The 24,138-nt window shown below is 42.7% G+C and overlaps 1 protein-coding gene across 1 annotated transcript in view; it reads left to right on the top strand.

Annotated features, from left to right (window-relative positions):
• Window positions 1-24,138, top strand: part of ITGA8 (integrin subunit alpha 8) — a 148,119-nt gene that overhangs the window by 27,502 nt on the left and 96,479 nt on the right. The window contains exons 3-8 of the mRNA XM_060782332.2: window positions 2,383-2,483; window positions 6,164-6,287; window positions 7,275-7,336; window positions 9,096-9,141; window positions 9,725-9,850; window positions 23,453-23,497. Of these exons, the coding sequence (XP_060638315.2) occupies window positions 2,383-2,483; window positions 6,164-6,287; window positions 7,275-7,336; window positions 9,096-9,141; window positions 9,725-9,850; window positions 23,453-23,497 (504 nt within the window). The remainder of the gene's footprint in view (window positions 1-2,382; window positions 2,484-6,163; window positions 6,288-7,274; window positions 7,337-9,095; window positions 9,142-9,724; window positions 9,851-23,452; window positions 23,498-24,138) is intronic.

Raw genomic sequence — 24,138 nt, 5'->3', positions numbered from 1 at the left:
GTGCCACTAAGACTGATACCTAGCTGATAATAAACAAAGTGGAGGTAGCCCAATATATTTTGTTGCATAAGGCAGAGCAACAAATAATGTCCCCCACTCCACCCCAACCAAGAGTCAAAGTCATAGTACCTAAGGCCAGCAATGTTATTTTGATACCTGGAACAGAAAATCTTGCAGGACTTTCTCCATCTGCCTCCCTTGGCTGTAGTAATAATAAATTACCTATTGAACAGTTTCTTTCATGACATTACATTTCATCCAACTAAGGGGGCTGCTTCACTGTGCTCAATGGTTGTGTCCTTAGACCATGCCAGTCTTGTTTTCAACACACTCTTTCTTATCAGATCAATTGGGCCGGTTGAGACTTTTCCTCAGATACTAGATTCATAGAAGCTGTAAGCAACTGTCTCGTGGCTTGTGTTTTACAGGGTTATCCTATTCCTTTCCTACTGTGAACACAATTATGTTGATTCTCAAACAATCATAATGCTGTGTAGGAGTTAGTCAAGCAGGGAAGTATATGCTGCAGAACTTGAAGTATGCAATCCAGATGTTCAGAAAGATGATAGAGGTGGAAGAGACTATCCAGTCCAATCATTTGGACTACAACTTCCAGAGTCCCCAGCTAGAATGAGGGTGTTTCTTCAAGTTAAATCCCAAAGTAAACCCTTTTGAGCACTTTCTGAGGAGCAAGCCAGTCTGTGACACCATTGTTGGACAATTTAGAATGATATGTCCACATTGGTTCTAAGTATTAATCACTGTACCTGTGTGTGTTTTATATTTTAGTTTTGTTAAAGCATATAATATAATCTGACATTGAAAAAATACTTTAAATTCCTCCTCTGACAGTGTGTGTGTTTTTATTCTTACTTAGCTTGAATAACAAGAGTTGTCTCTGGTGAACAACAGCTTGATACGAACCAGAAACAAAGCATGACTACCCAGATACGAGGGACAGGAATGGAGGGGGGTGGGTTTTGCGTTCCCTCCTGGGTATAAATAGAGAAGTTCATTAAAAGTGACTGGTGAGGGAGGAACATACTTTCAGAAACATGTGGGAAATCAGTTCACTTCAGAGGGCTGAGGGTGAAAGGAAGGGAGGTCTGCTTTTTATTAAAACCTGAAATGCATTATAATTGGGCTGAGTTTTTACCCAGATGGCTTTTCTTAGGCTGACATCAGTGATGTGTATATAAGGCAGTGTTAAAAGTGCTGTCTCTTGTGGCAATGTAGCTACATGTAGCTCTGGTCAGTAGGAAGTCCTCTTCCATCTTCAAGTCTAGTTGGAGAATAATGGATGGTGGAAATCAACATTAGCTGGATCACATTGGATTGCTTTTGGTGACAAAGGGAAAGTTATGTCACAATACTTTCCAGGAAATGTGACCCATTTATAATTAGAACATTTAAGAGTTTGAGCTAATAGATACATTTTAATGTGGTCACATTTCCCAATCCTTTGATCCCAAATTGACTGAAGCCCACATGTTTCCGTCAATTTGCTTACAAAATTTAGTAAGTTTATAGAAGTCTGTGCATATGTATTTCAGTATAACTTTTTCTTCCTATTTATTTTTTTGTATTTTCTTTTCTGTTGTTGTTGTTGTTGTTATTGTTATTGCTGTGTTCCTTCAAGTCATTTCCAACCTATGGCAACCCTAAAGCAGTTTATTCTTGACAAAATTTGTTCATGAGAAGTTTGCCATTGCCTTCATCCAAGGTCATCCAGTAGGTTTCATGGCCAAGCAGTGATTTGAATACTTGTCTCCAGAGTCATAATCTGACATGCAAACCACTACACTATGCTGGCTCAGTTGAGGGGTATGGGTTGGATTAAGATTGGATAAATTGTACTTAGTTCCCATTGAAGTCAGTATGGCAACTTAGGACCTTATCAGACAGTCTTCTCTGCATCTTCTCTCCATTTTCAGGTGCTGGCAAAGTGGAGTCACACATAATGCACTACCACTTCTGGTAGCTGCCCATGGGAATTCTTTTTGCCAGCACCTGGAAACTAAGATAAGACTCTGTTTTCATGAGTCGGGTCTACACGACTCCTAATTTCACAAAATGGTGAGGAAGCAGGGAGAGCACTGGAAAGGGCACATGGGATGGCTGGCCATCTTAGAAGATGGGGAAAGATGGTAGGAAATGAAGGAGGACGGCTCCCTCCGCCTTCCCCCATTTTCCCCCTGCCCATCTGACGAGGTCCTTAGTTATGAGTGGTAGCAGTAACACATCTTGGTTCTAATTTTTTCACACAAGCAATGATTTGAATAATGTGATGTGCAGTAATATATACCATTTAGTTTGATCTTTCCTGTTCTTTTCTATCTGTCCTGGAAATGTAAATACTGCCAAATTCTTTTTCTTTTGCAGACAACAGGAAAATCAAAGTGAATGGCACAAGAGAGCCTATTGAGTTTAAATCAAATCAGTGGTTTGGAGCAACAGTCAGAGCTCATAAAGGAAAAGTTGTGGTAAGTTTTTATACTTTTATGATGAAATGTTTTTTCTTTAGTCCCAGATAGCCGTGTGTACTTAACTGTAAAAAGCAAAGGCAGCCATACTAATCCCTAGAAAAAGAACTACAAAATCCACAATTGAGTGGTACGATTACCTCTAATCTGATGCATCTGATGAAGCTTCTACAAAAGCTTGTGCCACCAACCTCTTTCTCTCATTTGCTTCAAGATCCTTTTGCATACTGAGAAAGATTAAAACAGCTGCCTTTGTTACTCTAAAGCTGATAAGTGTGTAGTTAGTGGTGACAAACTACCTGGACAATCTGTACAAAGATGTACACAGCCTGGAGTGACCAGAGAGGGCCTTATGTTGCCTTTAGTATCTTATTTGGGAGGCCTACATCACAGTTATAGAATTGTGGGTATATTTGTTGACTATGGCTACAGAAATAGTTTTTTTCAAGAACCTCCATGTGTATGTTGTGATTTATTTTATAAAGAATTATTAAGGATTAATATATAATATAACCTGGCCCTGTATCAATTTCAAGACCTTTACGAATATCTGAAAACATATAGCAACACTTATATTTTGGCTGTACTTGGACTAGAACAAGCATGGACAAACTTGAACCCTCCAGGTGTTTTGGACTTCAACTCCCACCATTCCTAACAGCCTCAGGCCCCTTCCTTTCCCCCCTCAGCCGCTTGAGGAAGGGGCCTGAGGCTGTTAGGAATGGTGGGAGTTGAAGTCCAAAACACCTGGGGGGTGCAAGTTTGCTCATGCCTGGGCTAGAAACTTACCAGAGAATCACTGAGAATTTAGAAAGGCCCAGAAACATTTCCAAGGGAAAATATTTTTTGAGATCATGGGATAAGAATATGTGAATAAAGGGGGGTCATCCTGTAACCCCCCAGGTGGAAGTCCATAATGACTTATTTGTGTTCTATCAAGCTGCCTTATTAAACAGTGAGGTGAAGGTGATGTGTTTGCTACTCAGGCAGGCATTTTGTATTAGCAAGTAATGCAGCAGGATTATAAAAAGCTTTGCGAATGACGACAGAGCATCTTGCATCGTGAACCTTGAGTTTGGTCATGCTTAATTTTTTCCCAAACCATTGTAAAGCAACAACTGTTACCTTGGGATTTGTTTTGAAATGGTTTGAATTATTTCTTAATAGCATGTGCATCTAAAGGAAATGCCTTGCTTTACATATTCACTCATGTGGTTAATCCCAGAACAGGCTTTTGACATAAAACAGGTGATGAATAAAGCATCACCTTCTTTTGTTACGGAGTGAACATGTATGTTGGATTCCCAGACGTCTTTCCTCCAAGTAATCACAAATCTCAGATTCTGAATGCAGCACCTTTTATTTACATCCGTTTTGGCACACATATACTATCCTCTCTTTCTCTGGTCTTTGTCAATACAACATTGATTTCTCTATTGAAAAATGATTGTGCATATTGGCCAATAACTCTCAATGGCCATCAATCAAGCGTTCAAATAAGGGGACTGTTTTCTTACAAAGTATAAGATCACAAGCATACATCCTGCTACAGTTTTGAGTGTCTTGAAATGAAATGGACAATCCAGTAGTGGAGAGATCACTTTACAGAATCATATGTTATATGCTCCCCACTTCCTTGAATAATAAGCCACCTGGGCCCCATCTATACTGATGACTTTGATCAGTGTAGAGGTGGATCGTCCTTGCCTCACATCAGCTAAAGTCTGGGGAAAATTGGAGTCCTGGCATAGAATTTCTCCAAACCTAGGTCCTGTGGATATAGTTGAACACAATTGCCCCCACTGCCATCCCATTTACTGAGCTCAGGCAGCCCAGGAGTGCAGGCTGGCAGTCCTCTGACCCGTGTCCTCTGTGTCACGGAGATTTCCTCCTTTGTTTTGCCACCCTATTGCCCTTACCGATGTCACAACACATGACAAGTAGGACCCATGTCATGGCTGAAACTGCCATACAGGATGGGGGTGGGGGGAATAGTTAGTGTGGCAAACACGTTTGCCAGTGCTGAGCAATGAGAACTCCCTTTTGTCTCTGCAACAACTGGAGGAGTCACTGTCTGGACCATACCCAGCCTTTGACACATCAGATTGGCTCCTGGTTATGCGAGAGTGTAGGTCCACTCTAGGCTGAACCAAGGCGGCACTATTTTGCAATCTGAGACTAGGAACAAAATGATCCACCCCACTACCAATTTCATCTGCAAAAATTGACTGAAACGATAGGTATTTTAAATTCCATATTTATAATAGGACAATATATACATGATGGCAGTGTTCTGACTTTGGGGCACAGTACAGGCATTCGAACTCATAGTTTCAACATTTTATTTATTTATTATTTCGATCCTGTATTTCTCACCCACTGTATCTCACCCCAGAGGGGACTCAGAGCAGCTTACAGTTTTGGCAATCATTATGCCGCATTCCAAACAAAATATAAATACAACACATTAAACATTAAAATCAAAATAAGTAAACATATAAATGCAATTAAAAACTATTATAACATAACACCTAGTCCTGTAGTCATCGTTCAACATCTTACTGATGCCTCTCAGTATTTGCCACCTGAGGCCACCAGCAGGGCCATTTAGGCAGGAGGAGGAGAGTTCTGGGATCTGGTTTTCTTTAAAGGAGAAAATTGAGCAATATCAAGTATTTTAAAATGTTTGCTTATTTCCAAATATATGAGAAAAACCTTGAAGTTGAGCAATGCATGATGATGATGATGATTGTCATCATCACCCTTTTTATCTCAGATACAGCAGATCAATTATGCTGCATTAGAGAGAGATCACCTTCATCCAACCTTCATTCCTTCCCTCCTGTTTCCAATTCAAATTTGTCAACTTACATGATATCTACTAACACTTGTTTCAGGGTCAAATTGTATGCATGTGAAGAACCCCATGAGAGGAGGAAGCTTGCTTCCTAGTAATAGTTGGTCATGGTAATCAATATCTGGTCTTATTGCAGAAGCATAATTGTTTTCTTTGCAAAACAAACACAAACCCTACTATTGATCAGTGGTTCGCCACACCTATAAGAATTCTATAGTGAAGAAGATTTTTCCATTAGCATTTCATTGTTGCTAATGGAAACAATGCATAAATAAGGAACTAAATATATCTGCAGAGTAAAAAAAAAGAATCCCTGCACATCTTTTTATCTACGCAATACACTTGCAGTGTGCATCATATGATTGTTAACATTTGCAAGACTGACATTTTTGGATGGACATACTTCAGTTTAATTGTGTATTCCTGCATGGTGGGAAATTAGATTCAGTGATGGCATTCAGTATTTTACTGAGATTCCAAGAAAAACCTAGTACTTGGGAAATTTCCTCTCTGGATTGCAACTCTCAGACTTCTTAAGCCATTGCAGCCAGAGGTGCCCATGTTGGCGGAAATTGTAGAGTAGTGGTTCCCAATCTGTGGGTCCTCAGATGGTTTGGCCTTCAACTCCCAGAAATCCTAACAACTGGTAAACTGGGTGGGATTTCTGGGATTTCTAGGCCAGAACACCTGGGGACCCATGGATTGAGAACCACTACGGTAGAGGATGTCATTAACAAAAGCATCACTTCATATCTCTGTGGACAGGACCAGTCTCACTCATGACACCTAAAAATCACTTCCTCTTCAACTCATGTTTTGATAGGCTTGTGCTCCCTTATATCATTGGAGAACGCTGAAGGCTTCACCTGAAAAAGATCCAGTTGGCACTTGCTATGTGGCAATTCAAAACTTCAGTGCCTACGCTGAATATTCCCCTTGTCGCAATAGTAAGTTGTTTTCTGTTTCATAATTTGGCCCACGTAGAGGCGAAATTGTAAGCTGCTCTGTCATGCGTTAAGTCCAGGTGTAGTTTTCGGTTGGATGGCTCTTAACTAAGAGACATTTTCTTGCAAAGTGGATCATGGTTCAAAAAGAGACATCAGATTATATGTTTCCAGTTGGATGCTTTTATACTTAATTAAAAGAGCAAAGATGAGGCTGTTGCTGTTACGCTGACACGTGAAGACAGAATTGGCTTAATTTAAAAGGGCTTTAAATATAGCCAACAGTTCCTGATAAGCAGAAGCCAACTTTTAAAAGCAGCTGATTATTTCAAATGGAACACACATTCCCTTTCTTTTTATAGAGCTGGAAACCTACTAATTGAACCTATGCTAAAATAATCATATTGTTTTGTGAGCAAGGAAAATGAGGGTCAAAGTGCAGCGTGGATTGGGAAAATGTTAAAGGAACAGAATTGTGCAATTCCTTGTATGTAGCTCCTAAATATGTTTCTGGATTGTTATTGCTGAGTGCATAAATGAAGGTGGCTTTCACAACCTCAAAATAATTGTACAGTATATGCACATATGTAGGAAGTTGCAGCCATGACAGTCTATGGTACCTATGCAATCCAAAGTCATTTGATGTGATTCTAGTTGATGTCAAGGTAAACTGAATGCCACATCTTATATTCACCTTCAAACCTGTCAGAGCAGATTTTGAATTTGAAGTTGTTGGTTGGGATTCAGATTTCCCTGGCAAAATCCACATAATTGTTTTTATGTCAGGTATTCATATATATATATATATTTCTTTCCACTAGTTTCCAGCTCAGAAATCAGTTGCTTGAATTTTAGCACAAAAACGGTAGATGAGATTTTCAGATGATTGGCTCTTTTTCCCTTTGGAAAGCTGTATCCATTCACAGTGGTAATATTTTAGTCACTTCACATTATGAAACTAATTCAATTTTCATACTTTGATATCTTCAGAAAATCCAGATCCTGAGGGACAAGGTTACTGTCAAGCAGGATTCAGCTTAGACTTTTATAAGGTGAGAGTCCTGAGTAGTCAGCATGGCTCTGGGTCTACTAACTGGTTTCATATTTACTCTCAGATAAATACTTTTCGATTCCAATTCATAATTTCTCAAAGTGTTTGTTTAAATAATTTATTACTCTGTATCGTGTGTGACGAAATAAAAATCATGCGTAGTTCATGTCTGACCAGTCCACACACTGCCTTGCCAGAGAAAGAAAATATGCCACACAGATGAACAGTAGTAGTTTACTCTTCATAATTCAGAACAACATATGTACAATCATATGATCAGTTACATTGACTCACATAATGTCCTTTTATGAGAGATTTAAAATAGTCTTTGTTTGTCCATGGTAGAAATTCCTTCCAGCAGCTCATCAAGCAAAAGTACACTCCAAACTCTGTCTCTCTTTCTCTGCTTTTCTGCAAGCACCTGCACAGCTCAAACCTAAAAAATGTAACAGTATCCAAAAGTCTCTGACTCAGCCAGCTCCTCAGCCAATCATCTTATTTTACAGTTGACACACACTAACTGATTTCTCCAACATTGTGTACTTGGAACCAGTTTGGTTTAATGTTAATGGTAGGCAAGAACCAAAATATACACCTGTGAACCGAAGGGGAAATTATAGTTGACCCTTCACATTTACAGGTTTAACTTTTGATAATATAATTGTTTGCATTTGATTAATATAGTTTATCTGAAAACTTTTATCTGCTCCAGCATGACACTATGGTTAACTTATGATAGAAGTTGATAATAGGGTCATTCTGGAGGACCTAGATATTTGTAGCGAGGTGTTCTCTCAATTGCTTTATGTTTTTCCATTTTTGAAGGGGTCTGAAAGTGGAAAACCTACTGTACGTCTTAATTAATGGATGTATTGATAGAGGACACATTTTGCTGAATAAGTGTAGGTGAAAGCATGGGTACTGCTCACATGGATGCAGGGGCATATTCTATTTGTAACCAATAAGAGTAATAATAGTATGCTAGCTGACAAATGTATTCTGTTTCGAGTGCAGAGACTTTCTTCATCAGACTTTATTATTCCAGACTATAAAAACTTTATTGTATGATTGATTTTGGAGCAACGTTTCTCAAGAAGTACCTTAGATGAGGATGCTTCTGCTCGTTGGCAACAGTTGACCAATTTCTCTGGCTCCTGATATATGAGATACCCACATTGTACCAAGTTCTCTTTTCTTCATTGGTACTCCTAAATCAAGAATATCCCGATAAGATTTTGTTGGAGTGAAAGTGATACATTCTTACAGCAAAGCCTATAGGAAAGAATGTTGGAAGTTGTAGTCCAACAGCTTCTGAAAGACCACAGATGACCATGGGCTAAATCAGTGGTTCTCAACCTGGGGTCCCCAGATGTTTTTGGCCTACAACTCCCAGAAATCCCAGCCAGTTTACCAGCAGTTAGGATTTCTGGGAGTTGAAGGCCAAAAACATCTGGAGACCCCAGGTTGAGAACCACTGGTTTAATCCATTGAGTCAATAGCAATGACTAGAATCTAGAGTGAAGTCAGAAGGAATGTCTTTAAAGCTGTGACAGGTGAACATATTATGAATAGCTTGCTCCATTGGCATCCTCTGCAAATCGCTGGCTAAATCATTCCATCTAATGCATATTTTCATTCATTTTTTTACATATTTGGTTGTTGTTGTTGGGTTTGTTTTGGGGTTTTGTTTTTTTTGTTTTGGTCTTTTGAGCATCCTATTCATTGTACTTTCATGTTGCTCTTGTCTGTTATGTATGTAGAATGGAGACCTTATAGTAGGAGGACCTGGCAGTTTTTATTGGCAAGGTATGTTCATATATTTATATAGCTGATGATGAAGTAACATGTGAAAAAGATTGGCTTGCAAGAATCAGCAAATAAGATTTGAAAGCTAACCACATAAGGAACATAGCACTATTCAGTAAAGTGTGATTTACCCCTGAGTAAACACATGGGATTGCACTTCCTTTTAGTCCATTCTTAGTCATACAACTTTAAGCTTGCATCATAGACAACATCTTTTTGTTCTTCCCTAAAAATGTGTTTCATGCTTTTCTTAATGATAGACTTCCACTGCTGCTTTAATCTGCTTCATCCAGTTAAGACAAGCATTAGGAACAGAGGTTATTAAAAAGAGAATATGTTTTACTATGGCTTCTTCTTGTTCCTTTCACTCTGTCACAGCTTCGGTAGTTTTCCCTTTCCCTCCACATTTCCTCTCTCTTTGTCTCGTGATTCTGTGTCTTAGTTCTATACTGTTCCTACCATGTACTAATTGCTTTATAAATGGTTCAGAAGCTGGGTGAGAAACATATCCTTAGTCACTGTTCTTTAACTTACTGCCCCATAAAACTTTCTTTAATCTATTAATTTTTTTTTTAAATCACAGGCCAGATTATCACCAGTAGTGTTGCAGATATCATCACAGACTATTCATTCAAGAATATCCTAAGGAAGCTGTCACAAGAAAAGCAAACTGGAATGGCACCATCAGTGTATGATGACAACTATCTTGGTAAGTTACTTGATGATGATGATGATGATGATGATGACGATGATGACAATGATGACAATGATGACAATGATTTGGACATACTGTTGGTCATGCCTGTCAGTGTGATCTAAAACTTTTTGCCATGAGTTAACAAGAGAAATGTCCAATGGGAAAAAGATGCACATTTCCAAAATGGGTATCGATACAATTCAGGATACCCACCCAATATGTACTGAAATTTCTGCATGATTGGATGGAAATGGCAATGTCTTTGTGTGCAAGAGAAACTACTTTCTATCTGTTCCTAGTGTAACAATTACAACTATATTACAATCATAGAATTGCAGAGCTGGAACTGAGTACAAAGGAGAGAACAGGAAGAACCAGCTCTATGCCTTGATCCAGAAATAGATTGGGTGGCCCTTACTCTGTCCCAACTGCCACTGGCTAGACCTCAGAAAGAGAGAAAATTAGGAGATACAGAGCCATCATATCTTCATTCAGCAACTTAGCAAAAGCATTCCCTCATTTGCTGTGGCCTTTAAGGAAGAGAAGAACAGCCAGGCACAGCTTGATCATGGCAAGGCCCAGCAAATTATGAAATGCCATCTCCCCCATTCCAACTGCCACTACTGTGTTCTCAAAGGGAGAGAAGAGCAAAATACATAGCTCCATTGTACCTAGATCTGGCAGTTTAGGAAAGTTAATTCCTCCAACCCAGTGGTTCCCAATTCTTCTTCTTTTTTTTTTTTTTACCAGGGACCACTTAACCAACATTAGTACCAAAAGGGTTACAAATCAGTTTTGGTCAACTTTAGATTCTGTTTGGTTATTTGGGGTGCTGATTAAGAAAACTGCATTGGATAGACCACATCAGCTCTAGTTTCTGATACAGAACATATGCCATCCAGTAATCGCCATATGCTCACACACAGAAAACCATATTTAACAATTTAGAGCTGATGTGGTTTACCCAATGCAATTTTCTGAATCAGGACCCCAAATAACCCCAAGAAACAAACCCAAAAAATGAAGCCACCAAAGTGCCCCTTCTTTCAGGAACCACATGGAATGGCTTCTCAGGGAGAGGGAGGAGGAGGAGGAGAAGCAGCAATCAGGAGACTTGTTTCTGTGCCTTTTGTGCATAGTCAGTGTCTCTCCCCTCCCAACATCCCATTTGACCTGGCACTATGAGAAGGTTTCGCAAGACCATTTGCTCTTGTTGCAACAGTGTAGTAACGGTGAGGTCATGGACCATATTTTCATTCTAGGGGACCACTGGTGCTTGATGGACCATAGATTGGAAGCCACTACCCTAAGCCAACTGCACTGCTCTGGAACTGGAAAGAAAGAACAGCAGCCAGCCTCTCCTAGACTAAGGACCCTTTGAACTGGATTATATGGCAGTGTAGACTCATATAATCCAGTTCAAAGCAGATAATGTGGATTATCTGCTTATATAATCTGAATTATATGGCAGTGTAGAAGGGACCTGAGTTCTCTCCTCCACTGCCACTTCTTTCTCTTTTCAGATTGTCATCCTGAGTGCAGGGAACATCAAATTAACAATTTCAGGCTGCTCATGTAAAACGTGGTTTTTATAAATCAATGACAGTGATGATAATCTAGTCCAACTCCATGCCATAAAGAAATGCATAACTAAAGCACTCTTGAAATATTATTTATTTGATGCACTTATTAACCGCCATTCTCAGCCCATTAGGGCGACTCATGGCGGTGTACAAATACATATAGAAGACAATTTACAAAGGAAACCAATTACAACAACATATAGACTATACAACGATTACAGACAACATTAAAAATCCGCTTCGTCTCTTAGTAGAATCATAACCAGTCTCATATTCCTTGTTCCATTCCGATCTTCTTTACCACATTGTTGCACTTAACTAAATGCCCTCTCGAACAGCCATGTCTTAAGGCTTTTTCGGAAGGACATGAGGGAGGGCGCCTGCCTGATGTCTGCAGGGAGAGTGTTCCACAGCCGGGGGGCCACCACCGAGAAGGCCCTCTCCCTCGTCCCCGCCAGCCATGCCTGTGAGGCAGGCGGGACCGAGAGAAGGGCCTCCCCAGACGATCTCAAGGTCCTCGTGGGCTCGTAGGCCAAGATGCGGTCCGAAAGGTATTTTGGGCCGGAACCGTTTAGGGCTTTGTAGGCCAAAACCAGCACCTTGAATTGGGTCCGGTAGCAAATCGGCAGCCAGTGGAGCTGGGACAACAAGGGCGTTGTGTGCTCCCTGCTACCCGCTCCAGTTAGTAACATGGCTGCCGCGCGCTGAACCAGCTGCAGCTTCCGGGCCGTCTTCAAGGGCAGCCCCACGTAGAGAGCGTTGCAGTAGTCAAGGCGGGATGTGACCAGAGCGTGTACCACCGTGGCCAAGTCAGACTTCCCGAGATACGGGCGCAGCTGGCACACGAGCCTGAGCTGTGCAAATGCTCCCCTGGTCACCGCTGAAACCTGGGGATCCAGGCTCAACGATGAGTCCAGGGTCACACCCAAGCTGCGAACCTGCGCCTTCAAGGGGAGTGCGACCCCGTCCAGCACAGGCTGTAACCCTATACCCCGTTCTGCCTTACGACTGACCAGGAGTACCTCTGTCTTGTCTGGATTTAATTTCAGTTTGTTCGCCCTCATCCAGACCGTTACAGTGGCCAGGCACCGGTTCAGGACCTCGACAGCCTCCTTAGTAGCAGGTGGGAAGGAGTGACAGAGTTGGACATCATCTGCGTACAGATGACACCGCACCCCGAAACTCCGGATGATCTCACCCAGCGGCTTCATGTAGATATTAAACAGCATGGGGGACAGTATGGAACCCTGTGGCACCCCACAGGTCAAAGGCTGTGGTGCGGAACAGGAGTCCCCCAATAACACCTTCTGGGTGCGGCCCTCCAGGAATGACTGGAGCCACTGCAAAGCAATGCCTCCAAGACCCATTCCCGCAAGACGCCCCAGAAGGATACCGTGGTCGACGGTATCGAAGGCCGCTGAGAGGTCCAGGAGCACCAACAGGGACACACTCCCCCTGTCTAGCTCCCGGCGCAGATCATCCACTAAGGCGACCAAGACCATCTCGGTACCATGTCCCGGTCTGAAACCAGACTGTGCCGGATCCAGATAATCCGTGTCTCTCAAGAATACCTGGAGTTGTGAGGCCACCACGCTTTCCATGACTTTGCCCAAGAAGGGGAGATTGGAAACAGGCCGAAAGTTGTCCAATTTAGTGGGGTCCAGTGATGGTTTCTTCAACAGCGGCTTTATAATAGCCTGTTTTAGGCTCGCTGGAATCTTGCCTTCCCGAAGGGAGGCATTCACCACCACTGTTACCCACTCAGCCAATCCCGCTCTGGCCTCCCTCAGAAGCCAGGATGGGCAGGGGTCTAGGATGGACGTGGTGGGCCTCATTCCTCCAAGTATCTTGTCCACATCCTCGGGTTTCACAAACTGAAAAGAATCCATCAAAATAGGACAAGCAGGTGCTCTTGTTACATCCTCAGAGACTGCATTTAACGCGGCGTCCAGCCCAGAACGGATCAAGGCGACTTTGTCTGCAAAGAACCGAGCAAATGCTTCACAGCGCGCGACCGAATTGTCAGGGCTCCCGCCCGCAGTGGTGGGAGTTAAAAGACCTCTGACAATCCGAAACAACTCCGCCGGACGGTTCTTTGCAGACGCAATAGTGGCCGCAAAGAAGGTTTTCTTTGCGGCCTTTATTGCCGCGGCATATGCCCTAAGAAAGGACACAAACCGTGCTCGGTTTGACTCGTTCGGATCCGAACGCCACACGCTCTCTAGTTCCCTCTTCCTTCGCTTCATCACTGCCAGCTCCTCAGTAAACCAAGGGGCTGGTTTAGCTCGGCTACTTGAGAGGGGACGTTCCGGAGCAATCATGTCAATAGCCCTGGTCATCTCCCCATTCCAGAGAGCAACCAAGGCTTCGACATGGTCACCTACCGAGGTGGCGGGAAACTCCCCAAGAGCCGTCAGGAATCCATTTGGATCCATCAGCCTCCTGGGGCGGACCATCTTAGTGGGTCCTCCACCTTTGCAGAGGTTAGGGGGCGCAGCGAGCCTAAATCTGACCAGGAAGTGGTCGGTCCATGGCAACGGAGAGATGGACAACTCCTCCACACCGCCACCCTGTTCCCATCCCTGGCAGAAAACCAAATCCAATGTGTGTCCAGCACAGTGGGTGGGGCCAGATATTTGTTGGGACAGCCCCATGGTTGCCATGGCAGACATGAAGTCCTGAGCCGCACCTGTGAGGGCCGCCTCGGCATGGATGTTGAAGTCTCCCAGCACAAGAAGCTGTTGAGACTCCAACGCCAGGCTCGAGACCACCCCCGCTAGCTCAGGTAGGGAGACTGTAGTGCAGCGAGGTGGACGGTACACTAGCAGAATCCCTATTCTGTCCCGGTCACCCACCCTCAGGTAGACGCTTTCAAAATTTGCGGTCTGCGGGATGGGGCACCTGGTCAGATGGATGGAATCTCTATAGACCACTGCGACCCCGCCTCCCCGCCCTCCGGATCTCGGTTGGTGCTGCACGGAGAAACCCGGAGGACAAAGCTGGGTCAGATTTACTCCTCCAGCTTCATCCAACCAGGTCTCCGTGATGCACGCCAGATCTGCCCGTTCGTCCAGGATTAAGTCCTGGATCCAGGTCATTTTTCCGTTGACAGATCTGGCGTTCAACAGCACCACCTTCAGTCCGGAGGGTCCGCTCACCTGGTTACACCAATTTACCTTAGGAGACCGATTTGGAATTTTTAATGTGGATAAGTGGTCCGAATTAGGCCGAATTTGAGGTCTCCTTTTCCCACATCTCCTCCTTCCCACCACGACCTCTATGGGGGCCCCTCGGCTAGTGGAACACCTCCCCTCGTCCATGCCGCAGTTCATGGCCGGGGTCTTAATCTCTGTTTCACCAGCTGTTTGGGATGCTGGTGTTTTTTCTTGCCAGTTGCTTTGGTCTTCTTTATCCCCCCTCCCCCCCTCATTGTTCATCACAGGCTCCAGCCCACTTCCTCCCCTGCCCTTTCCACCAGACAGTAGTAACACGGACAGTATACATAGGAGGGTGGGGGACCACATGGATGGAAAACAAAACACTTCAGTAGATGGTGGATACAAGAGGTAGGCGTTCAGCCGCGAGATAGGATGGTCTCTGGGGTGCTAGAGTCTTAAAGTGCAAAGTAAATTCCCCGGCTACAGGGTAGTTCTTAAGGTGCAGGATCTTAAAGTGCAACAAGATACAACAAGATGTTAAAGTGCAACAAAGCCCCAAAAAATTGGCCCTCTATATTACTAAAGTGCGGCAGGAGGAATCGGGGAAGGGGTAAAGTGCAAGCAATTGGCTACGGAAACAGGCGCCTCTAAAGTGCTATATTATGTTCTTATTACCACATTAGCAGCAAAGGTAAGGACGGAACTATACCGTGCAATGTTCGCAAAATATACACAGTGATCAGGAGATTGGCAGTTGGCAAAATGCTATGATTCAGATGTAAACTACAAACGTTAGATGTAAGTTAGCGGATATGCCTGTCCATGCTCTGTTTAAAGACCTCCAAAGATGGAGAGCCCAGTATTCCCCCAAAGCAGTTTATTCCACTGTTGGACACCTTTCGCAGCTGTTCCACTGTCCAAGGCAACTCTTGCAACTCATTATACATTCCATGTTTGCAAAACTAATCCTTCCAAACACTTGACAAATATTCTTGTTTAATTGCTTCTAAGGATTATAAAATCATGCAACTCATTAAGAGATTAGATTCTGTCACCTGTGGCTTAAATCGTTGTACTACATATTTTAATTATTGTTATCAACACCATTTTTGTGAATGACCATGTTTAACAACATAATTCTCAGTGAGTTGATTTCAGATTGAACCACATTTTTGGGGACTAGAGGTGGACAGGTTAAAGAATAATTTAATTATCTTTTGATGGGCTCAGTGTCTGTTTCTGTAGTAATTCGTTAACAGTTAACCCATTTCTACAAAGTTTTCCATCTCAGGAACAGATCCACTGAAATCAATACGAGCTATAGAGATCATTGTATTGTCGAAGGCTTTCATGGCCAGAATCACTGGGTTGTTGTAAGTTTTTTCGGGCTGGATGGCCATGTTCCAGAAGCATTTCCTCCTGACGTTCCGCCTGCATCTATGGCAGGCATCCTCACAACCTCTGAGGATGCCTGGCATAGATGCAGGCGAAATGTCATGAGAGAATGCTTCTGTAACATGGCCATACATCCCGAAAAACTTCCAACGGCCTATAGTGGTCATTGATTACAATGTATGCACTGTAAGCATTATCACATGAAACTTATGTTCTGTACTATATTTCATTTTTTTCTTTTTTCTTTTTTATAACTATTTTTTTATTGAGATTTTCAATATACAAACACACATGTTACAGACATAGTGAATCCACACCAATATAAGAACAGTATCTACTACATTTATCTCGACAAGTATTCTCGTCTGTGCGTATAAAACTACACACCCAAGTGCATAAGGTACATCATTCCCCTTGGGCATTGGCCTGGATCCTTTATCGTTATTATTATTTGCTCACATTTATTTATTTTTTAATTCGAGGTGTGTGTGGGGGAGGAGGGTGAGGGAAGACAGGGTGGGAAAGGGAGAATAGATGGGGCTGGGGTTGACAGAAAGGGGCATGTGGGGGTACATTAAAAACAATGGACTTCCTCAATAGAATGCGCGGCAACACCAACTGGTACCTATTATAATCAGCTCTACCTTTGAGTGCAGCGTCATCTGATCAGCATTCATTAGTTATAACACTATATTTTTCTTAATTTTTAAGTATTGACTCACAGGTCGCCAATCAACCCTTTTTTTTTTGCTAATATCATATACCATATTTGACAGAGAGTCTAGTTCCATCAGTTCAGTAATTTTTAAGAGCCAGTCCTCCATGAGCGGCAGTTCTTTGGATTTCCATTTGCTCGCGAAGGTATTCCTCGCTGCGGCAGACAGGTGAAATAAGAGTTTTTCCTTGTTTATATCCATTTCAAAGTCTAATAAGTGCAATAGGTAGTATTCTGCTCTCAGATCAAATTTAACTTGTAGCATTCCCTGTACATAGGAGTGGATCTCCTTCCAATAAGCCCTGGCCTTTTTGCAATGCCACCACATATGCATATAGGTGCCAAGCTTTGTACCACATTTCCAGCATAGACCATTTGAGCCCTTATGAAATTTTGCCAGCTTTTGAGGTGTTAAATGCCAGCGAACAAATATCTTATACCAGCTTTCGGTTATGTACACTGACTTGGCATATTTTAATTTCCTTTTCCAAATGTCCTCCCATTCCTTAAGTAGAACGGTGTGCCCCAAGTCTGCGGCCCAGGAGGTCATATTTTCTTTTATGAGTTCTGACTCTGTGGCCCACTCCAAGAGCTTCTGGTATAGCCCTTTTATTAACTTCCTGTCCTTTTTCATAACTGTCTCCCAGAATGTTTCTTGGGGTGCAAAACCAATTTTGTTGTCTTCTTTAAAACAGTCTGAAACTTGCAGGTAATGGAACCAGGAAAACTTTGGGTCGAGTATTCTTAATGTCTCTAACGGTTTTAGCCTCCATTGGTTTTCTTTCCTTTCTAACAATGACCTGTATGTAAACCACTTGTCACTAGGTAGTTCTCTCTTATGGCAGGCCTCGATTGGGGAGAGCCATAGGGGTGTCTTGCTATAAAATCTAGACTTGTACTTTCCCCAGACCTTAAGGAGGGCAGCCCTTATGAAGTGATTGGTGAAACTCTTTTCGATCTTAGCCTTTCCCTGCCAAAGATAGGCGTGCCAACCCCTCCTGGTGTCCGCTCCCTCTAGGTTTAAAAGTTTCTTTTTCCTCAAAAGTGCCCATTCCCTTACCCAGGATAAAGCACTAGCCTCAAAGTACAGTTCTAAATCAGGCAGGCCTAACCCACCTCTTTCCCTGGCATCTGTTAGAATCCTATATTTAATTCTAGCTTTTTTCCCGCTCCAGATGAATTTCAGGATGTCTCTTCTCCACTGTGTAAAGCAGAGTTTGGTTCTCAGCACCGGTATCATTTGGAAGAGGAAGATCATCTTTGGAAGCACATTCATCTTTATCATGGCCACCCTGCCTAACAGGCTAAGATTAAATTGTTTCCATGTCTCTAGTTTTTTATTTATATTTTTCCAAACCGGATCGTAGTTGTTCTTTACCAGTTGGGAGTTGTGGGCCGTTAAGTTTATCCCTAGGTACTTGATCTTATTAGTGACCTTGAATCGTGAGATTTTTTCCAATTCCACCTTCTTAGAGTCCGCTATGTTCTTGGTTATGAATTTCGTTTTTGACTCGTTGATTCGCAAACCTGCCACCTTTCCGTATTCCTTGATTTTATTGGTCCAGTTTAGGACTGTTTCTACGGGATTTTCTATAATACAAACCAAATCATCGGCATACGCCTTTACTTTGAATTCGTCTTTTCTTATTTTAGATCCTCTCAAGTTAGTGTCTCTCCTTATGCCCTCTAGTAGAATCTCCAATGACATAATAAATAACAATGGAGATAAAGGGCATCCCTGCCTGGTGCCCTTTTCTACCTTGATCTCCTCTGAGAGCTGGCCATTCACTCTTATCTTTGCCCTTTGGTTTGTATAAATTGCTTTTAAGACGTTCATAAATTGAAATCCCATGTCCTTTTCCCTGGAAAGCTGCAGCATGAATTCCCAGTTTACACAATCGAAAGCTTTCTCGGCGTCGAGGAACAACAAACCGATCTCCCTTTGAGGGTTAGCCTCATAGAACTCTATTATACTCAGGATGGATCTCATGTTTTCACTCATTTGTCTTTTCGGAAGAAATCCCGTTTGATCTTCATTAATGATTTCATTCAGGATAGTTTTTAACCTGTTGGCTATCACATTCGCAAAGATTTTATAGTCGATATTCAGAAGAGATATCGGCCTATAACTCTTCACGCATTCTTCCTCTGTACCTTCCTTATGTATCAGAGTTACCGTTGCCTCTCGCCACGAGTCCGGGATCCTCGCCTCTGATAGGATGTTATTGAATAACTCTAGTAGGTGTGGTGTAAGTTCATCTTGAAATATTTTATAATATGTTGCAGTAATTCCGTCTGGCCCTGGAGACTTCTCATTTGCTAATTTTTTTATGGCTGTCTTAATCTCCTTCTCCTCTATCTGTTTATTAAGGGTTTCTCTTTGTGCATCCGATAGCCTATCTGGTTTGTGTGTCGTCAGGTACTCTACAATGTCCTCCATCGGTATCTCATCCTTCTTATAGAGGTCCTTATAAAAGTCACTAAACTGTTTACATATATCATCCTCTTCGGTATAAGAGATCCCGTCTCTGGTTATTTTAGTTATATATTGTGATTGCCTTTTTGCCATATATTTCCTAGCTAGTAGTTTACCTGGCTTATTAGCCTGTGCATAGTATTTTACCTTCAGGAGTTTCAGCTTTTTTGCTGTTTGTTCCAGTTGTGTTGTATTCCATTGTTTTTTCAATATCTCTAATTCGAGCTTGAGCTTCTTACTTCCTGGTTTTCTCTTTAATAACTTTTCTTTAGACTCTATCTCCTCAGACAAGGCTACCTGTGTTGCTCTTCTTAGTTTGTTACGGATCGATCCCTGTTTAATAAAATGTCCTCTGACCACAGCCTTGCTGGCATCCCACACTACCTCGGCTTTGGTACCTTGATTACTATTGTGTTCAAAGTATTCCCTAATCTTATTTCTATAGAATTCTATGTCCTCTTCCTTTTTTAATAGGAAGTCGTTTAATCTCCATCTCCTCTGCGATTCCTTCCCTTGGAACTCAACTGTTATAGGGCAATGATCGGTGTTAAGCCTTGGCATTATTCTGATCTTACTGATGTTGGTTATTATTGAGCTCGAGGTCCAGACCATATCTAGCCTGGACCACATCGCATGTCTGTTAGAATAAAAGGTATAGTCCCTTCCTGTAGGGTTCTTAACCCTCCAGACATCATGTAGAAAGAAATCTCTCTTAAGCTTGATGAAGTTCTCAGGAAGCCTCCCTCCCTTAACACATTTTCTCTCAGACCTGGATTTATCATTTGCACAGTCCAACACTCCATTAAAATCTCCCAACACAATCAGATTTTCAAATGATTGCTCCGCTAACCTTTTCCTTAAGTTCTTCACAAAACTCCTCTTTGGACCGTTAGGCGCATAAATATTGCAGATCAGTGTCTCTTGGTTGTTTATGCGTGTCTTAATGCCTATAAATCTGCCCTCATCATCTTTAAACGCCAAAGAGGCTTTCTGGGGGTCCTTCACATAGAGTATTACTCCCCTCTTCTTCTGTGTAGCTAGAGAGTAGTATTCTGTACCTAGTTGTGGCTGGATTAGGTATCTGCTATGTTTGGGGATGATATGGATCTCCTGTAACGCAATGAAGTCAAACTTCCCTTTTTTCAGTGTGTCAAAAATAAGTTTTCTTTTATTAGGGGAGTTCATCCCATTTACATTGTTAGAATACAGTGTTACATTCTTCATTCTGTGCAGTTTGTGTATCAAAATCTAAAGGTCCCACTCCTTTCTCCTCTTCTTCATCTTCTGCCGAGTCCGGTCTAGGTCTCTTCTTTTCTTTTTTGCTTGTCTCTGTGTTTTTAATCGAGCTTCTCCTGGCTGCGCCGGCATCTTTTAATGTTTCTTCGTTTTTTCCTGACCTTGGAGCCACTTCTAGGTCTTTCAGGAGCTTCCTGTGGAACTCTTTTGCTTTCTCTTCGGACGTAAGCCAGTATTTGTTGTCCCTGTATGTTACTTGGATTCCTTCCCGCCTTTCCCATCGGAACTTTATCTTATGTTTTTTCAGTTCGTCAGTTATAAAATAGTATTTCTTTCTGCTGTTCATAGAACTGTATGAGAATTCCTTGAGGACTATCACCCTTTTGCCTTTATATTGTACCTGTTCCTTTGCTTTTGCTCTAATGATTTCTTCCCTGAAGCTTCTTCTGCAAAAAGTTACCACGATGTCTCTCGGCACTTTATTTCTTTTTGCGTAGTTCGAATTCACTCTACGGAGTGAGTCGATTTCTCTGTTCGTTTTTTCTGAGGGAATTTCTAAGATTTCGGATGTGATTTCAGCTATTATTCTCCGTATATTATCCTCTTCATTCTCTTCTATGTTCCTAAATCTTAGTTGAAAGTCTGCTTCTTTACTTGCAATTATATCCTGCTGCTTCTCCATTTTTTCACTTGCTTCTTCTAGTCTTTTTAATCTGGCTTCTGATTTCCCCTGATTTTTCTTTAGAGTTGCATTCTCTTTTTTCAGCTCTTTTATCTCTACTTGGGCGCCATCCACCTCTTTTTTTATCTGTGCTAGATCTTCTTTCAGTTCCTGTTTCATTTTCCCCATTTCCTTCTGGATGAGTTTTTCCAAGTTGTTCTGAGTTTTAATTTGGTTGTCCTCAATTTTTTTTTTCAATATTCTCTTGGATCTTTAGCATTTCTGCCAGTAAGTCCTTTAAGGAGATCTCCCCTTGTGTAGATGTTGATAATATTCTCGCTGGGATTGGGATGTTTCCTTGTGTTGTTGTGGGGATCATTGGATTTGTTGCGCCGGGTGTTACACTAGTTACTTTGTTTTGTTTCGTTGATGACAAGAATTTTTCCATTTTACTCTCCGTCATTCTTTAGTAGTGTTAGTACAGAATGTTTCCTTGTTTATCCCTCTTACTTCTAAGTGGTGGGGAGGGTCCTGGGGGTATCTCCCCTTTCAACCTTTATATGTCTTTATTTAGTTGTATTGATTGTATCTTCCTTTCAACGTTAGGGGGTATCCCTCTGTATTTCTTTCCCCTCATCCACCCCTGTCCCTGCCCTCTTTTTCGCTCCACACACTTCTCCCGCACTCGGGAGTCTTATTGAGGGGGTATAGGGGGACCACCTTCCCCTTGGCTCTCCACGCTCCCTCCTCTTCTCCCTCTCACCTCTCTTTCTTTCTTCTTCCGTCCTTCACAGCTTCACAGTTTCGCCCCCCGGCTGCTTCACACGTTCCCTTCCGCGTTTCCTGGCTGGTACACCTTCCCCACTGTTCTTCTTGTCCTGGTTGCCCTTCCTTCCGACTCTTCTTCCGCGTTGCGTCCGCGCCGCGTCGCGAGCCGTCCTGCGCATGCGCACGCAATGCGTTGCGTTTGCGCATGCGCTCGCCACGCGCCGCGCGTCCTCCCACGGCGTCTGATTTCCTTTTAGATGCCCTTAAAGGAGCCGCGGACCCAGCGGGCCAGCGAGGGTTTTGTGGGGTCCGAGGGGGCAGCCCAGGGAGATGGAAGGTACTTTGGGGGTGGAGGGTTGAGAGGGGCGTGGGGACGGGGTCCTAAAAGTTGGTGGGTGGGGATGGGGAGGACGGGTTTTTTCACGGGCGGTAGGATTCCAGAGGGTGACTCTTCCCAGCCACTATTCCCCCGGCCTACCTTAGTGCCTCTTCAGCATTCCTTCCCTCTAGGCACAGCAAGTAACTTCCTAAAAGTTCCACTCTCCTCTATCTTCCTTTCTTCTTTCTTCTCCTTTTATTTGGCTGGTTGGCTTTATATGTTATGTTGACCTCTCCTTTCTTTCATTTCTCTCACACCCTTGCATATTCACTCTTCGGTTCTCCTTTCTCTCTCTCCTTGACGCTGCTGCTCGCTGCCTCCGCTTTATTTTGTTTCTGTTTTCCTTCTTTTCTATCTCAGTTGCAAGAATCTTCTTCTTTACATTAAGTAGAGACTGACGGCGATAGCGGCTCTCTCGAGCCGTGTCTCTCCTCCGGGCGCTAGCTCGGCGTCCTGCCAGGCAGGGAACAGCCGTCTCCCTTGAGGGGAAACCGCTCTACCCGCCCCCGCAGGGCCAACCGAGCTTTGCTTGCAAGTGGTCCTCTGTCCAACCACTTGTGGGGTTACTGACCCCTTACCCTCCAAGGAGAACACAGGTTCCCTCGACAGGCTCTTGGAGCCTCAGAGACCTGCGTCCGCCGCCATTCCCGTCTCTTTTTTTCTGACCTAACCGTCTACCCGCTCTCCTCAAACCACTTCCAACACAGCTAACCTTCTGGAAATGATTGTTGTAATTCTTTGACCTTCTTCCTCAACTAGTCTAGCTAGCTAGTCTCGCCAAATGATGTGTTCTGGAGAGCTACAATGCCAGGAAGGTGTAGATGAATGTTTAAAAAGTCCTGATGTTTTCATTGTGCAATAAAATATGTACATTGTCTCTTTTCAGCTAAGTGTATATTAACACCTTTGAATATGGTGTTGTGCAATCCAGTAGTGTCAAAACAAATATTCCATCTAGGTGAATTATAAAGTATTGCACTAACAGCTCATCTTGGGATATAATTGCAGTTGTGCTTTTTCCTAGTTGTTTCATTCTGTAGATTTATGATGCTTCTGAGACAAATAATGAAGTTCCTCATAAAATTCTGACAACTTGTTTTCCTTTTTCTAACTTTAAAGGCTCTACTTTATAAAGTGCTTTTAATGGATATGATTGCAATACAGAGTTGTCCTTTCACAAGTGTCTCTCTTCAGACTTAAGTGGTTTGTTAGACTTCATACTCATAGGTTTGTTTTCAAACAGGGTACTCTTTGGCTGTGGGCGAATTCACTGGAGACCTTCAACAAGGTAAGAAGCCAGTAGTCTTCAAGATAAATAATACATGATTTCATTATTCTGCATCTTTCTTCTCTGCAAGTATATGCTTAAACCTCAAATAGTTAGGCTACAGTATAATATACATAAAGTCAAATGGTCAAGATGTTATGATATGATTATCAATTTCCGTGGAGATCCCGATGGTGCAGTGGGTTAAACTGCTGAGCAGCTGAACTTGCTGACCGAAAGGTCAGTGGTTCAAATCTGGGGAGTGGGTTGAGCTCTCGCTGTTAGCCCCAGCTTCTGCCAACCTAGCAATTCGAAAACATGCAAATGTTAGTAGATCAATAGGTATTGCTTCTGCGGCTGAGGGGGAAAAGGCTTAAGTGGCAGAGGGGAAAAAGGAATGGGCCTGAGGTGTTAGGAAGCATGGGAGTTGAAGTCCAAAACACCTGGAGGGTCCAATTTGGCTCATTCCTGATCTACACTCCAGATATGTAATCCAGTGGGTTGTTGTAGGTTTTTTGGGCTGTATGGCCTTGTTCTAGAAGCATTCGCTCCTGACGTTTCACTTAAGCAACCGAGGGGGAAAGGGAAGGGGCCTGAGGCTGTTAGGCATGGTGAGAGTTGAAGTCCAAAACACCTGGACGGCTGAAGCCTTCCCATGCCTG

The sequence above is a fragment of the Anolis sagrei genome, chromosome 6, assembly GCF_037176765.1.
Source record: "Anolis sagrei isolate rAnoSag1 chromosome 6, rAnoSag1.mat, whole genome shotgun sequence".
Classification (NCBI taxonomy): Eukaryota; Metazoa; Chordata; class Lepidosauria; order Squamata; family Dactyloidae; genus Anolis; species Anolis sagrei.
The sequence above is the reverse complement of the archived record's forward strand: the minus strand, read 5'-3'. Positions and strand labels throughout refer to the sequence as shown.